Source organism: Camelina sativa, chromosome 12 (genome assembly GCF_000633955.1).
Source record: "Camelina sativa cultivar DH55 chromosome 12, Cs, whole genome shotgun sequence".
Classification (NCBI taxonomy): Eukaryota; Viridiplantae; Streptophyta; class Magnoliopsida; order Brassicales; family Brassicaceae; genus Camelina; species Camelina sativa.
Genome location: NC_025696.1, coordinates 32,052,592 through 32,070,344, shown reverse-complemented (window position 1 = coordinate 32,070,344; position 17,753 = coordinate 32,052,592). Strand labels below are relative to the sequence as shown.

Below are 17,753 nucleotides of genomic sequence, written 5' to 3'. Positions count from 1 at the left end.
GAGCTTCCGTTGGACCGCATAATTATTTCAATCTCAGCTAAGCATAAATTTGTTATCTGTTCCTGGCTTAACATTAGACCTGCATTAGGGATAATTTTTTTTTTAGCTGTCATATTTATGATCAGAATAATAATCGCATACGTTAGTGTAGATCAGTAAATTTTAGAAATACTATACTATTATATTTATTAATATTTTAAAAACTAAATACTTACTGTGGTTGTTGGTACGGTTCCTTTGCAAATACAAAATATCTTTGCACAATATGTCTTTTGTAGCGAGCCAGAGATCGAGAGGCACCGAAACACTTTTCGAAAGCAATAGTATGACAAACAACTTCCTTAGAAACGGCCACAAACACCACACACTTGCCTCTTTTATAGCTACAATATATTCTTTGTCGTCATCCAATAATCCCAATGCAAAGCATGCATCTTTAAATTCTTTATACAGTTTACCTTTTACCGTTTTTAAAAAATCAAAACTTGTGGCACCTGGAACTGTATTAAGTAAAACTCTCAAGTAGTACGCCGGGCCTATCGAAGGTGGTACATATGTAATTCTACCTATTGCAAAACTTTTTCTTCTTTCAGATCTTCGTTGCCAGATTTTTTTACTATTAATCCACACAAACATATTTGGAAATTCAGCATAAGTGAGACTTCTACCTTCCGGATGTTTTTTATTGCATTCCATCCAGGCCAACAGTTTAGATCTTCTGGCTGAACGCTTCATTACATCTGCAATAGGATCATCTTCATTGTAAACTACCAATTCCTGTCCAGGAAGATGAAACGGAAGTTTCTCAACGGGAGTAGTACGATAGCAAATCGGAAAAGCCAATATTCGCCAAGCTGCTTCACATGCGGAGACATATCTAATAAAGAATAATAGTATTAATAAATATTAAATTATTAGGGTTTACACATATTTTCAATTAAACATATGTGTTAAATAAATAGGCATACCTGCAGTTATAGTATTTCTTGATTTCATTCTGATCGTCTTCGTCTCCTACGTTAGCTCTAATATAATCTGGCCCTTTGGTAATGTACTTGAAAAGATATTTCACTGAACGTGACTGATTACACCACTCAACATTAATATGAGCACGATAACGGATAGACAATTCCCGGTTATACGGAATAACAAAGCTGTTATCACAATCAAAACCTTTTTTATGCACGAATCTCCCATTTTTCCTCCGTTTGTATATTGGATAACCAGCATCGTCGACCATAGTATTTTCTATGAATGGTTTTGGAAAAAATTTAGTGCACGTACCATTTCTCATGCAAACACTTCCTCTGTTATGAATACCACAAGGTCCATGAATCATAACATCAGAGACAACTTCATATAAGTACTTGTCCAGTTCTTTGTCAGGAATCTCAGCGCTTATGAATTTATCAATGTCTTCTGGTGTACGCATTTTATAGTCTCGATGCAAGAATAAAATAATGTGTGCATGAGGAAGTCCTCTCTTCTGGAATTCTATTGTATACATAGCTGCACACACACACCCCAGAAAGCCATTGTTAATAATTTTGGGTTTTAATACTAAAACGTATATAAAGTCGATTGATTAATAATATGAAACATACCAGAGTTTATAACACCAAAAGTTTTTTCTTTAGTCACTTGTTCCATTAGTCTATCAAGCTTCATCTTAAAGACCCGGCAGCAAATATCTGGTCTATCTTCTTGCTTAAGATTATGCCTTGTTAGATATCGAACAACTTCAGGCCATCTGGGATTGCAAGTAATTGTTATGAAAATATCGGGGAAACCATAGAACTTGCAAGTAGCCATCGCGTCTAAATAATGTTGCATCATATAACGTTTTCCACCTGTAAACGATGAAGGAATGTAGATCCTTTTACCGTGTTCTGCAAGATCTTCGTTTCCTTGATTAACAGCTTCAACTATCTTATCGATTCTTTCCGTCCGTAGTTTGCTCTGGTTCATGGAAATATATTTCAGTCTGTTGGATTCTATAGTTGTGAACGCATCTACCAAAAATTGCTGATATAATTTTCCCGACATCACAATCGCTGAAGATTCTTGATATCTCTCAAATATACGGAAAGCATAAAATTCTCTCATCGAAACTGTTTTCCTTTTTCGTCCAGCCGTATCTACAAAACCAATGTCAATACCTAACCTGTAACCATCCTCTCCATATGGAAACAATAATGGATATTGAAGTGGTAAGTAAGCTGGATGGAGTTCGCTAATTCTCTGGAGGCCGCCGGAACGACTTTCTATAACAATTTTGCGCTTAAATACTCCAGTACTGAAATCACCTGGTATTAATCCAGCTACCTCATTGCATGTAGGTAGATTATGAGTCCTTGCATCAGCAGTCCTTTCTGCAGGAATTCTTAACCTCAAATTTGTCACGGTATTTGTTAAATCAAATCTTTCTCGAGCCGACCTAAACGCCTGTACATGCGGATTATGATTATCAAGCATCCTTTTTAGAAATTCTACAGTTGTTTGTCTTATTATCTCGGTAGATCCAGATGTTCTTGCAAGGGCAAATAAAATTTCAAAACATTAGCAACACACATCAATATTATCTTATATTTATAAGCTATGAAACTGACCCGAATGCGTTTATTCTGTTAGGCACTTCATTCTCTACGTCATGTATATAAAGTTGTAAGAACGTCAGTTTTTCTCTAGGTTCAGGTAAAATATCTCCGATACGGTGATAGTTTTCTCCACACATCTGGAACACGTACGGCCCTCTACCATTATTAATAGAATGGTTTATTTTCCCACCTAATGACGTGAAGGAAAACATCATATTGTATGCTCTTATATTTTCACGGAAGTTGTCACTTCTATCATCGCGATTATATAACAACGCCGATAATGTATTCGGTGGAGTTTTCAGCTTGGGAAGTTGGACTCTCCCTTTTTTACAGCACATTGAAAAAATTGGTTTCGCCTTCTTTACTCGCTTGTTTAACCGTTCTCCGAACCATAAATATGCTCCACAATTTTCACATAAATACGAAGGATCTCCTTCATCATAATAACCTGATAACATTAGTAATACAAAATTAATTAACCTGGATATATATATTTTAAATTATTTCAAAAATTAAGATTAGCTTTTAAAAATACCATTTATTTGTAACCCAGATGTTACGGGTGTGAATTCATTTGTTACACTATGGGTAGTACGATACTCAGAATCAGATTCATCATTTGAGCTATCAGAATCACTATCGTTATTTGACTCAGAGTCAGAAACAATAAAACATGCAAAATCTTCATGCATCAGAGGCAACATCGTAGGAACTACATATTTGAACACAAAAATATGTTTTAATAAAAATATTTAGTATATACTATAACATATGGGTAGAAACGACCTTCATTGCGTCGTCGAACTTTTTTTGATTTAAGAATTTTCGTTCTTTTCACCCTTGCATGTTTTGAGTTCACTTCTGAAAATAAGTTCATACGTTTGAACATTAATTTAAAATCAAAACCTATTTTGATATACCAGAAACTGAATATTATTTACCTTGTGCATTCACGACATGAATCGGATCCTTCTTTCTCCGTATTGGTAATTTTGCAGGTCTCATCGTATGCATACAGTCGAAACGTTCTGCGTTCTTTAGAAATATATAAGATTAGGTCTATAATATTCTTTATTTATATGATAATCAGAAGGTATAATCTTCTCATTACTATAATTTCTGTAAATATTTCCACAAACGGATAATAGTATCACATAATATCAATATCTCAAAAAATCACATAATATCAATATATCAAAAATGTCAAATTAGCACTTATTCAATTATACTTACATAAATTCACATAATAATAAAATGACATCATATTTTTTTTCCTTATTATTCCGTTCTATAATATTTTTTATTTATATTATGATCAGTAGGTATAATCTTCTAACTACTATAATTTTATTAAATATTTTAACAAACGGATAACAATATCACATAATAATATCAATACCACAAAATCGAAAGGTTAGCATTTATTCAATTATCTAAACATATATTCACATAATAAAAATTTAATCTATGAGAAAATATCACCAAATTTCTGATTTTATTAGATTATGTCGTATCTATGCAAAATGATATTTACTGGAACATGATTAAACTTCATTATCATATTTTAATTTATTAAATAAATGGTATGATTCAGAAGCAACAGCGTCTCGTTTATATTAGCGACTCTCAAAATTTTAGAGTTTTTATAATTTCAAAATTTATAAATAATAAAAAATCATACTCTTATCAACGCAAAAAGAGGCCTGTAGTTTATTAAAAAAAAAAAAATCCAAATCATATATTGTTTTAAAAATAATCATAACATAATGATAATACTAAGTTTGCTTTTCAATCTTGATCCTCTTCCTAGTAGTCATGCTATGACCTTGTACGACTTCTTCATTGATACCAGACAGCTCCCTCTTTGACGAAAGAGATGTTGATTCCTCCGATGTAAGTCCTAGAATTTGATCATCTGATTCTAGTTCTTGATAATTATCATTAGCCTTTCTGTAAGTTTCCTACAAAATTTTTAAAGAATAAGCACATAATGGAATTACAAAAATTATTCTAATAATCTTTTAGAATACACTATTAATCTAATATGTTACCTTGACAAACTGGTTTACCATATCTTCGTTTTCCCAAAACTTTTCAACAACATAAGAAGCCTTGTCACTCTTCAAGTTATCAATTGTGACAGAAATTTTAAAGAGCATTGTCTTCCCGATTAGAGCAGAAAGACATACGGGCATAATGTTTTGATCGTCCTGAGTATTTTTCCAAAATTGCAAGAAAAGTGCGTGTTACTATAGATTCTTTGAAATTTATATTCTGATAAAAAGTACAATGTTTATCCTGTTAGAACGTACCTCGGCAATTTGAGAAACTAATTCATCAGCCTTTTTACCTACGAATAGTTGGGCTAGACCATAAAAAAAAAGCAGCTTAATCTTTGGAGAATTTCCATACGAAACGTGTAGTATGAGTTTATACCTGAAAATACATAAAAGAATTCAAATGATCAACATATTCGCATGAATTCAATTATAAATATATTAAGTAACACATACTTGTAATCAACTTATTTGACATCGTCATCGCAAACACCACAACTATATAGACGTTTTTTCCCCTTGTCAGATTCTAGTGGATATGGTTGAACCTTCTTTCTACATTCTTTGCATGCAATGTAATACCACTTAGGCACTGTCTCAACCGAACAGATCGTTCCAATTGTCACACATGTACGAACCTAAATATACACAATCATGATTAATATTTTGTAATTATCATTATTTTCAATACTGTATTTAGATTAACAATACCTCTAATGAATATAGGATGACGTCGATAGTCTTCTTTTCATTTTTCATGAAAAACTCCTCATACAAAGTTACCTTCGGCTGTATATTCTCCTCGTTGTGAACCAACTCAACAACGCTAGTGTTTGGCATCCTTTAAAAAATGAAAGATAAGAATGAGAATACGTTTAGTTATGTATAGCGTAAAACTGATGATCTCGAAAACTAATTACATTTGTCGAAATTTTTCGACTGCGGGAATTGACGGATTTAAGTGAATATCTGTGGTGTTGAATGCATTTGATACACTGTAATTGCCTGCGAAATAATTTTAAAATTTATTAAGATTATGATAATTAAATAAATTAAATCACAGGACAGTAAAGGACTAAATAACATTAACAATACCTTTCCACTCTTTTAAACATGCAAATCTAATCACACACACTACAACCGAGTCTTTGTGTTCTTTTATAGAAGCTTCAAAAGTTCTAGCAAGATCACCCCATATTGTACAACTTAATCGGTCACCACTGTAAAAAAATAAGTTTAGGCACGCTATAAAATAATTGTAATTTTTTTTTTCTTACTTTTAATAAAACACATACCTTAAATCTTGCAAGTCAAAAGTTATCTTCACATTGTCCTTTCCTTTGATTTTTATGTTATCAAGAGAACCAACACCGGCAATTTGGCCCACCACATCTAAAACATAACAATATTAGTTACAAATCAACATCCGAATATATATATATATATATATATATTTATATATATGTGTTTTACAACTTACCAAACAATACTTGTTTATCTATCTTTCCAGCCAAGATAGTTGAAAATTCTTGAAAGTATTTTTCAGGAACTCGTGCTGGAAAATCATCACATGGTTTAACTGTGGTGGTTCTATAGAACACCATCTTAAATCCCAAAGCACTTGTCCTATAGTCACCGTCATAATCGACCAAACTGAAAGTATCGATTATTTTTGAGTCACCAATATTGATCTGGTTATGAAATTTCTTCACCAATGCATCCTCAATAGACGCGTGAATTCTTGTCCCCTAAAATTTAAAGCAGTCGTTAATACGTTTGAATAAAAATCGAGACTAAGGTGTAGAAAAGCTTTATAAACTATTTACGTATTTGTTAACAAAGTTTTTAAGTATATCGGAAGTGAAATTATAAAACCGAAACAAACCTCATCATCGACTAAAACCATCTGCAGGGATTTGAATGCTTTCCAAAGTCTTATCACACGAACCCTGATCTTGTAGTGATCCAGAGCAGGATTGATCTCGTTAATGTTAACATAGGGAGAGATAATGGTTTGTTTGGAGGCCATAATGAATAATTCGTTTTTTTAAAGGATCGCTAAAGTTTACACAATGTTTCAATGTGTATCACTATATATAGAGAACCCAAATAATGATTTTTACATTTATAATTAATAGGATAATATTAAATTTTGAATTTATCTTCCTTTTCAAAATCATTTTAATAATTATTATATTTAAATTATGTTAATATAACACTTTTAGATGATAAGAATATAAATTTAAGGATAGTTTACTTTAAGATAATGGTAATATTTAATTAACAATTTTGTAACTATATCATGATAATAATGAAAGAATCAGTCTCGAATCATTATGATTATAGAAATTTAAATATAAGTGATAATCGAACTCTTCAAAATTACCTTTACAGTATCCTTTAATAATGTGTAAATATATTATAACTAAATTCGCTCAAAGAATATTTAAAGTATTTTACAAATTTAATAAATACATATTCTCTAGCTATATAATAGACTTTTTGTCATTCTTGCGTTATGATTAAATTGTTCGAAAATATATTTAAGAATATTATAATAACTATTTACGAATGACATAATTTTAATATATATAATACAATTTGTAAATTTAGATCTTATATGTATAAACAAATATGTGATCTTAAAATGTATAATTAATATTAGTAAATCTTATTTCAAACTGAAAACCATAAAGCTAAAATTATTGAATNTTAAACCTTGATTTCTCTCAATTTTTGCAAAGCGTACGACACATATGATATCACCAACACAATGTATCCAATCATTAAAGAAATCGTTCGCATAAGGTTTTGGTAATCGGCATGACAATCGATCACCCCTACATTAAAATTTTAAGAATTTAGTCAAAGTGTGACAACATAATCTAAGTTTAATATATTAAATTTTGATAACATACTCGATATTTTCTAAAACAACGAACAACTCATTCCATTCTTTGTCGGGAGGACCTTCCTCGAAGCGATTTCCAACACGCAATACTCTTCCGATGATATCTACAAAATGTATAAAGTTACAATTAATTATTGTTTTAAAAATAAATATATATAAAGTTATCGTTTCTCTTACCAACACAATAAACACAGTCTAAATAACCACTCTTAATATCATTAAATGATACAAAAGAGAAGAATTGATCTGAAGACAAAGCAGTAATCTTTCTAAACCATGTTATGGTTCTCCAATGTATCATAAAACGATGATCAGTTGGTCTTAAATTCCCGGTAACTTTGCATAGTGAGAAACTTGCCAACATGATCCAATCTCCTTCGTTCAAATCGTTCAAAAAAACGTCACGAAATCTAGGACCCATCAAAGCGTGTATTTTTTGGCCCTGCGAAAATTATTGATTAATTAATATATGTAAAGAACATGTTAATTTAGGAAAATATAACGTAGGAAATACCTTTTCATCAACCAAAATCAGATCAGACGAATTGTAGAGAGGATGAATACACTCAAATTTTCTTAGAATTTTTACTCTAATTTTCCACTCATGAATGAAAGGGTTCAAGTTGTCCAAATCAAAAAATGGTCTTTTTTCCGATTCTATTCTTTATAGCATTGGAAAGTAGATTAGCCATGATAGCATAAACTGTTTTGAGACGAAACGTAAAAATCTATGTTATTAAAGTAATTATTATTGATGTATAGAGCTTAGCATGAATTTTAAGGTCTATAAATATAAAAATATAGATTTATCTTTTTTTTTTGTTTTTGGAAATTTTCATCATAAGATAATGTCAATAAGTATGAAAATTATATCATCGATAATACTTTAATGGTATTTTTACCATTTTTTGGGGATTCGATTATTATATCTCTCTGTTTATTCCTGCATAGATATATTCTTCTATCATTCAATAAACATATTCTTTTATTTATTCCTTTCTTTTTGGGATTTTGATATATTTTGAGTATCCTTTATGTTTTTTTTTTTCTTTTAAAATTTACAATTCTATTATCACCGTATATATTTATTTTGAATCAAAGCTAATATTTTATATATGTCCAAATCTATCTAACAACGAAAACAGAATATCGATTGTCCCTAAACTACATTTTGGTAGTAGTGTAATATATATATCAATATTAATAATATACATAAAACTATAAAATACTTTGTTTAATTAAATATTAAGCTTAAACTTAAGTTCAAATTCAAGTCATAAAAAAATAAAAATACTCATGTCCAAATTAACATCAGCAAAATATAAAAAAAAAACAAACATAGACATCAAAAAACAGTAGAAAACATCTGGATATTATCACTTCTAGTTGGTTGAAGAACATGCTTCCTCTGAATAATCTTCATCAGACGATTCATCATCAGGCCAGTGACTGAAATAAATAATAGAATTATGTTTTAGAACTCATATATTAATCGATTTCAATAAACTTAAGAAGTTATAAATTAAAATTATTACAGTAGATCGCCCGTTCTTATTCCAGCAATTTCATCTTCAAGTAAAACCGTTGAACATCGTATTTGAGACATCAGACATTCGATTCCTAGCAAAGAATAAATTAAGTTAATAATAAAATGATAATTTCATGATTAGGAAGATATTATACAGTACCTTCAAATACAGAGATCCTCCAAAACAAAAGTGTACACAACACTGGTTCATTACAATAGGTTGGAGAGAAAACAATTTTCTCCCATTCCTTTATAAATTCAACAGAAGCTCCGCCAACTGCAACACATTTGATCTCTTGCCCACTTTTTTTTTTGTAAAAAAATAAAAAAAAATTAAAACAATAATGTAATTGTTAGACAACACTGTAATAAATCAAGAAAGAATACTATAAGTACTCTTGATAGTTTAACATATTAACTTACATTGTGTCAAGAACGGTAAATTTCACAACTTGATTAATGGACGTGTACCCATTTTGACGTTCGATGAAATTGATCTTCTGAGGCTCATTTACATGCAATACCATTCCACAAAAATCTAACATAAAAAGGATTTATTGTAAAAAATAGAATGTTACGCAATCATCTTAAATTTTGAATCTAATAATATACTGAAGACTTATAAAAGATTACTTGCATATAAGAACTTACCAACACAAGAGTTCTTCTCTTCTGGTGAAAAATTCTGCATCATTGATGAATCAATAAGACGGTAGAAATTGTCACTGCTTCTTGGAGGTATTGGAACCATGTCTGTTTGGTTCATGAACTTGATTTGAAACGGATGGTTAGAGTTTCTAAGTGATTGTTGGCCTTTAATTACTCTAACATCTGATAGCACGTACCAGTCTCCTTCCTTAATCTTACCAAGAAACTTTTTTTTTTATATATAGAGAAACTTCTATTTTGGCATCAATCCTTGCTCCCTAAAATTAAATTTAACATTATTTCATGTAATAATTTAATTATTGTTATATATGAAAAGAGTTAGAAAGATACCTTCTCGTCTACCAGAATTAAACATTCATAAAAACGTTGCCCATCATTTAAATCCGGTAGCCATTTTCTAAGTATTTTGACAGCAACACTCGGATTACGTACTGTGGGATTCAAATCTTTTACGTATACGACCATTGTTTCTTTTGAAGAATTAGAGATACAACAGAGAAAGGAAAGGAAATGGTTANATATTGGAACCATGTCTGTTTGGTTCATGAACTTGATTTGATACGGATGGTTAGAGTTTCTAAGTGATTGTTGGCCTTTAATTACTCTAACATCTAAACCCTTAATCTTACCAAGAAACTTTTTTATATATAGAGCAACTTCTATTTTGGCATCAATCCTTGCTCCCTAAAATTAAATTTAACATTATTTCATGTCATAATTTAATTATTGATATATATGAAAAGAGTTAGAAAGATACCTTCTCGTCTACCAGAATTAAACATTCATAAAAACGTTGCCCATCATTTAAATCCGGTAGCCATTTTCTAAGTATTTTGACAGCAACACTCGGATTACGTACTGTAGGATTCAAATCTCTTACGTACACGACCATTGTTTCTTTTGAAGAATTAGAGATACAACAGAGAAAGGAAAGGAAATGGTTAAGAAATTTTCATATTTCATATATTTATTCAAAAACAAAAGAAGCCGATAGTATTATATTTTTAAATTTGTGTGGCTTGAATTAAGTCTTGTGTATTACACAGGGAAAGCTGCATGCGTTACTGATTGATAAGAATGAACAATATTTTGTTGGTTTTCAAGATTTCTGTAATTGGTGTGTTGAAAATATGATGTTTATATCGAGGCAATATGTTTGGAATCTTCTGCTTGGATGCTGACCTTTATTAGTTTAATGCATTGAGTTAATGCATAAACATTTGCAATCAACATTCAAATAACAACATGTCTTTTTAAAATAAAACAAAAACATAAAACCATAAAATAACGACAGAAACCATTAAATTACAACTGTTATTTAGAAATATGTCTTAAGTAAAATTAAAACTAATATTTAAGTTCATGTCTTTTGATCCTCCAAAAAAAAAAAAAATACAAAAACATGTCTTCGTGCAAAAGCAAATATCATTAAATAGAACAGAGTAATCAAACGGGGATTCGATGCTTGTCAAAAGAGTCCTCAGCAGCAGGATGAATAAAGGTTCCGAGTGTGTCACTATAGTCAATAAAAAGTTATAATCAGTTCTATTCAAGTTATAATCAGTTCTATTCATCAATTAGATACTAAAATTGATAACTTATATTTCTTACTCACCTCAAGTCCATAACGAAACGAATGTCGGTATCATTCAAATCCTGAATCATTGACTCTCCATGTTCAATGAAATTGTACCTAAACGTTATTCGAAATTCAAATATAACTTTATATATGTGCACATGCTATTTTTAAAAAAAAAAATTTTAAAAGAATCGATAGAATTTAACTTACATGTACATGTACTCTGAAAATTCTGCACCCTTTGGATCTTCAATTATGTCCGAACATCCATCACTGTTGGTTAGGAGAACATTATCATCTAATGTTACCAATTATAGTTAAACGAATATAAATCGTTAATAATTTCTCAATCACAAATAACAACTCTAAGTTTAAACGGACAATATATTCACAAATGTCATTACCTCCACATTTGATTCCTTTCCACATTTTGAACAGACAAATCCTCTTCCCGTTACCCACTTTGAACCGTTTGAACATGTGATTTGCATAACATCCTGTTGCAAAGCAGTCAAGTACATATCCCCTAGGACAAAAATAAAAGGTGATTCAACGCATTATGCCAAGTACATATAAATTTTTAAAACGATATTGCATCCAATTTCCATAGATTCTTCTATATTTAAGTTACTCGTGCATGCAATGATATTTTTACTTACTCAATTGACATGATTATGAACCTAATGTAGCGGTCCATCAGACTCCAACGATCACCAATGTCTTCTTGTTTAAAACTCTTGATTTCCCCCATATCAGTGATGCATCCGATCAAATTAACTGCGTAATAAATCACAAAAATGTATTATAAGAAGCATAATGTCAAAGTTAACTTAAACAATACATTAGAAACTAAAACTTACAGTAAGGCCAACGTCCATGAAACTCATTATCATAAATACGTTTAAAACCAAAGTTAGTAAACGGTTTGCAAATTATAGGGTTGCTTGCAAGACGTATGATAGTCTCGTCCGTGAAAAGAATCCGATAACCAAGATTAGTTTTCTGGATCTGCTCTTTATCCTCCTCCACTTTGAACCACTCTATAACATAACTCTGATTCTCGGTCATTACAAAAGACGGAAGCCAATTGAGTGCTGCCGGAATCGTAGCATGTCCAAAAGATCCCTAATTTACAGTGTAAGTGTAATTAAAATTTTGAATACATCATGATTTTATACCAATCCGTTTTGACAACGCATTAAATCTTTGGACATGTAACTATTATAAGATTTTTTAAAAAACAGTAAACAATACCTCTTCGTCGAACAAGATTAGTTCTTTCGAAACATCATTGGAACAATTTTTAACTTTCCACGAACGAAACACCTTGGCACAAATCATCCACTGCATGGTCGAAGGATTCAACTTCTTAAGAAACACAAAATTCGCCATTTTTAAAATAAAATTGAAGAGAGATGTCAAAGAGATAATTTTGTGAAAAGGGTAAAAGATGAGGAAGTTGTAAAGGTAATATTTCAGTTTTATGTTATATATTTCGTCTTTAAAAATGTTAGGGTGTGTTTAAAGGGTGCATTGAAAGTTTCGACTCAAATCGTTGTTTCCAGTCACATCTATTAAGTAAAGCATTGAAAATACATAAAAATAGATACATGGAATGTAGAATTAAAGTTCTATTAAGAATATTAGTTAGGTGTTTTCGCAAATATAAATATAAAACTAAGACATAACATAAAACCATAAACTAATCTTGAAAGATTAATTTTATTTAATATAAACCGTTCACACGGTTTTACATTTTTTAATTTCAAAATATGGATAGTTAAATATAAACATGGTGATAATGAAGACGCACATAACGATGCCATCTTCAATTTCAGTTGAACATTAAGATAAATTACATTACTAATTTAATAAGTAATCAGTATTTTTTTGTATTGTTTACAAATCTCACTCTTCTTTTTCAATATCAAAATAAAGTTGATGTTGGACGTAAATAAAGGTTTCAACATATCAAATCTAAAAATCAAAATAAATATCTTTTGATCAGAAACTTAAATCTAATATAATGACACATATCCAAATCTATAGAGCACGAAAGGACACCTATGAAAGATGTTAAAGATATAAAGTAATGATGTTGGATAGAATTATGAATTTATGTGTAGTAAGCATTATAGTTCCAAGAAGTGTACTCATCTCTAAAATAAATATAATAATTCAAAACCAAAATTCATAAATAAAAGAAGAAACCAAAAAAACATGATATCATAAAGTAAAACCATAAACTAATCTTCAGAACCTTCAAAGTGAGTTTGCATATTCAAAACTTCAAGACATGGATAGTTGAATAGAATTTGTGTACAGCTGCATGCGGTAGTAATCATTGTACGTCCTGAAAACATATCATAACATTAGTATTTACTATCACAAAGTTACCATAATAGTTTAATTTTTACACTCACCTTCAACATTATTAATTTGACCGAATCTGACTATGCATATAATAATGCCTTCATCAATTTGACGGAGTCTATCGTAAAAATACTCCAAATACCCTCTTCTCAGATGACATCTCAAACGTATACCACTTTAATAGGAACAGGAAATTAGTAAAAAATAATAAGAATACGAAAGACTAAAATATTGTTTGTATAAATAATTAAGAAATCTTACTCTTCGTTTTCAAGTTCAAAAAAAAGGCCGGTGTGCACGTTGTTAGCAAAAATGTATTCAGATCTTTCCACACGCACAAGACGTCCAATTAAATCTAAATGAGAATAATTACTAACTAATCACTTTGAAATATTGAATTAAAAATATGTAAGACAACTAAAATAATTGATACACTACTTACCAATACACATATTCGGATTTATAGAGCCAGAAAGGACATCTATGAAAGTTACGAATGAAAAATAATCTTTTTCATTCAAAGAGGGTATCAGCTGCGCTGAAGTCATGCCACTTGAGAGTATTTTGAATTGATGTGTAGTAGGCCGAAAAGTTCCAACAACGGGTGTTATATCAAAATTAGATAAGATCAACCAATTCCCTTCGCTAAAAAACGGTTTGAAGCGTTGAACCAAACTCCTTTCAAAAGATCCATGTATCTTTGAACCCTAGAGTGAAAAACATATCAAATATTATTATAATTGCTTATCATTCGGAATAGATGTTTGTATTATTACCTGCTCATCGGATAGCACAAACTCGATAACGTCATTTAACGCAGCACTGCAAACAAATCTTCTGATAATCTTTACCTTGATCCTTCTTTGGATGAGTAAAGGATGTAAGTCGGCAATATAAACACAGGAATTAGGATCTGTGGTCATGTTTCCGCGTGTCAAAAGAAATTATAATGCACTCAAAGCATCTAATGAACACACATATATATATATATATATATATATATATATATACAAAATCAACATATATATAAAATATAGGGTGTTTATCATTAGAAACATTTTAAGAATTTAAATATTATCTTGTGAGATAACGATTGATTACATTGTATTTTATCCAATTTTAGTTTAAGGACATTATAGTAACATATATCAATGCAATATTTAAATAAATTATGAAGTGTGAAAATATATTTTTTTAGATTTGCTGTTTGAGAATCATATCTTTTTGTATATTTGTTTAGCATATATTTGTTAAGTTAATTCCGTTTACCTAAATTCGTTTTCAATTATATTTCTAAATTTAATTTCGTGATTTTATTATTTTCCATTTCACAAAAACTCAATATCTTTTAATATAAACACGTTTAGTAAATTATACCATGTTCGTTAGATCTATTATAAAGATATATGGTAATTGATTTCTGATAAGGGAAAATATTTTACTCAAAATTTAAAAATGTTTAAACTGAAATTACATAGATTGTTAACCACTAAATGGAATACGAAGTTTATCCCAATGAATTTCAGGCACAACACAATCTTTTACATCTTTTTCAAGAATATCCCTAACCTCTTCCAGCCTCTTACACTCTTCAATCAAATCGATGCGCCCTTCCAAAATATCATTCATTAGCGTCAGTTGAGCATCGACGGTTTCAAGTTGACAGGTGAGTTCGGTCGATTCTTCTTTCTTCTTCATGTGCTCTTTCACCATGTCGATAATCGCAGTGAATCGTTTCGACGTTTCCTTCTGTGAATCATCTCTAGATTTCTGAAACGCCTTCTTAACGATGTCGATTGCTTTGTCCTCCCATTGATAATCGGACATGGGTGCTTTGCGTTTTCTAGAACTTTCACCTTCCATCGCGAAATTCGAACCTATAAAATTTAAAAATAGTTTTGGTTTGCAAGTTAAAATCTGAATCAAGGGAAAACTTTAAAAATCTCTGATAACTTACCTGAAAGTTACGGATGATAATAGGTGGTTAATGAAGTTTAGAGGAATTTTTTGGTTAAAAAGAGACAACGAAAGGTCTGGAAGTCACAATATAGGAGAGACGAAAGTGCTTAAATATATGTCCAAAGAGTCGCGAAGCCTGTGCATGTTGGCGTCTCATGAGATTAGGCCCATTTAAGTTTATTAACACATATTGTTTGAGCGTTTTTAATTACGTAAAGAAGAATTCAAACCTTTTGAAATCATATACATTAATATATCACTGGAATTTATTTTTTAAATACTATATAATATAACAGATAATTTTATAAATTTAAATAATATAAAATATAAAAATATGAGCATTCTTGACCATAGTAACAATAATCCAGTATTGAAATTTGAAGTTTCGAAAGTAAAGGTGAAAAATTTAAAACATAGAAACGTAGACATAATTAAAAAAAAAAACACATGTTGATGTCTTTTTTGGTTTTGTTCTTGGTGCGAGATGACTTCCAGGTATTCTTTCAACAATTCAATCATTTTTTTGTGCGTGCTCTCTTCCTGGTGTTCCTATAACACAAATCATAAATTAAAAATATATCTTCGGAACATTAATATAAGAAACTAACAATAAAGTGTAACATACGATCGTCTAAATATTTCAACTTCTGGAATCTCCGGGTTAAGTCTAACTTGAGTACATATAGTGTTGGATACAGACCTCCTTCCTACAACACATTTGATTTAGAATTCTGATTAGTTATGTATTATCAAATATAATTTAAAACATTCTAAACGAATGAATAGAGTATGTACCTTGGAAGACATCAATTACACCCCATCGAATAACACATATAAGGCTTTCACCTATAGAGTCTTATAGAAATCGTCAGCCGCTATTCCGGTTAACTCACACCGCAAAAGCATACCACTAAATAAAAATATTAAAAATATCAAACGTTAATATATTTAAGGAGTGACCATTGGATAATATGTTTAAAACCAAATACCTGGAGTCACGAAGGTCAAAGGAAATTCTATGGCACATAGAGTACTCTAGTGTTTCGTTCCCTTTTGGAGAAGAAACTTGTTTCTTATACTCTTCTTCTTCAGTCTCAACATCTTCACTTGTTTCAGAATCATATTCGTCGTCTTCAGTATCATCTGTNTTAAATACTAAAATAAAATATTATGATTAATAATAGATATATGCAAATATATCACATATATATCTATTATAAATTTTTTATTTACTTATTTAGACAATATTTACTTGCATCATAATCTCTATATTATGTAAAATCTAATNTACAACTTTAAAATTATCAAGCTCAATCCAATCGCCAAGATGAAATTTGGACACAAATCTGTCATNCTCTTTATCTTCCTTTTCTTCACAATAATCTTCATCAGAACAATTTCCGTCATTGTATTCATTTTTGGATACATCAGAGTCGTCATCATCCGAGTCAGTGTCATCTAAATCATCCNTAAACAAATATATATAGCATATTATAAAGATATATATGTCATTCATCTGACATATTCTCTATATGGCATGCATCTGTCATTCATGAAAGGTACTCTGTCAAAAGTATCTTTNTTGGATCTTTATACCCTATATTTAAATAAAACAAATATATTTAAATTTCTATCAAAATTTGGTAAACCTGATTACCTAACAATTTAAACAATTAGCAAACCTGATTATCACTNCTTCGGACCCATCGAGACTTTTTTATCATTCCAAGTATCCATTTTACCAACATTGGTAACTTCTCCNAAACATAAATTTAAAATCCCATAAGAGTTATTTGCATAATATGCGAAAATATAGGTCCAATATTAAAACAACAAACAGCTTAACTTAATTCAATAATAAGTAAACAAAAGTTTTTTACGAAATTTAGGAATACACGAACAAATCTTAACATTAGATCGAATCATTAGAATCACTCTCATCTTCNGTAGCCATAATTTAACCTGCACTAAACGTAATCAATTATTATATACAGATTATGATTATCAAACATAACTAAAGAATTATGTGTCGAAAGTTTTAAAGAACCTTGGAATATTCAAGAGTTTTGGATATTGT

General features: G+C 30.1%; 2 protein-coding genes across 2 annotated transcripts; both read right to left on the bottom strand.

The window, feature by feature from the left end:
- Positions 4,376-6,686, bottom strand: LOC104734068. Its single transcript, XM_019233723.1, has 7 exons — positions 6,543-6,686; positions 6,294-6,405; positions 5,949-6,049; positions 5,369-5,473; positions 5,206-5,295; positions 4,652-4,810; positions 4,376-4,561 (listed from the first exon to the last, which is right to left on the bottom strand). Exons 1-7 carry the CDS (start codon positions 6,684-6,686, stop codon positions 4,376-4,378), a joined length of 897 nt encoding a protein of 298 aa, XP_019089268.1.
- Positions 9,246-9,962, bottom strand: LOC104733008. Its single transcript, XM_019233722.1, has 3 exons — positions 9,748-9,962; positions 9,520-9,634; positions 9,246-9,399 (listed from the first exon to the last, which is right to left on the bottom strand). The coding sequence occupies exons 1-3, from the start codon at positions 9,860-9,862 to the stop codon at positions 9,246-9,248; spliced, it is 384 nt and encodes a 127-aa protein (XP_019089267.1). The 5' UTR covers positions 9,863-9,962.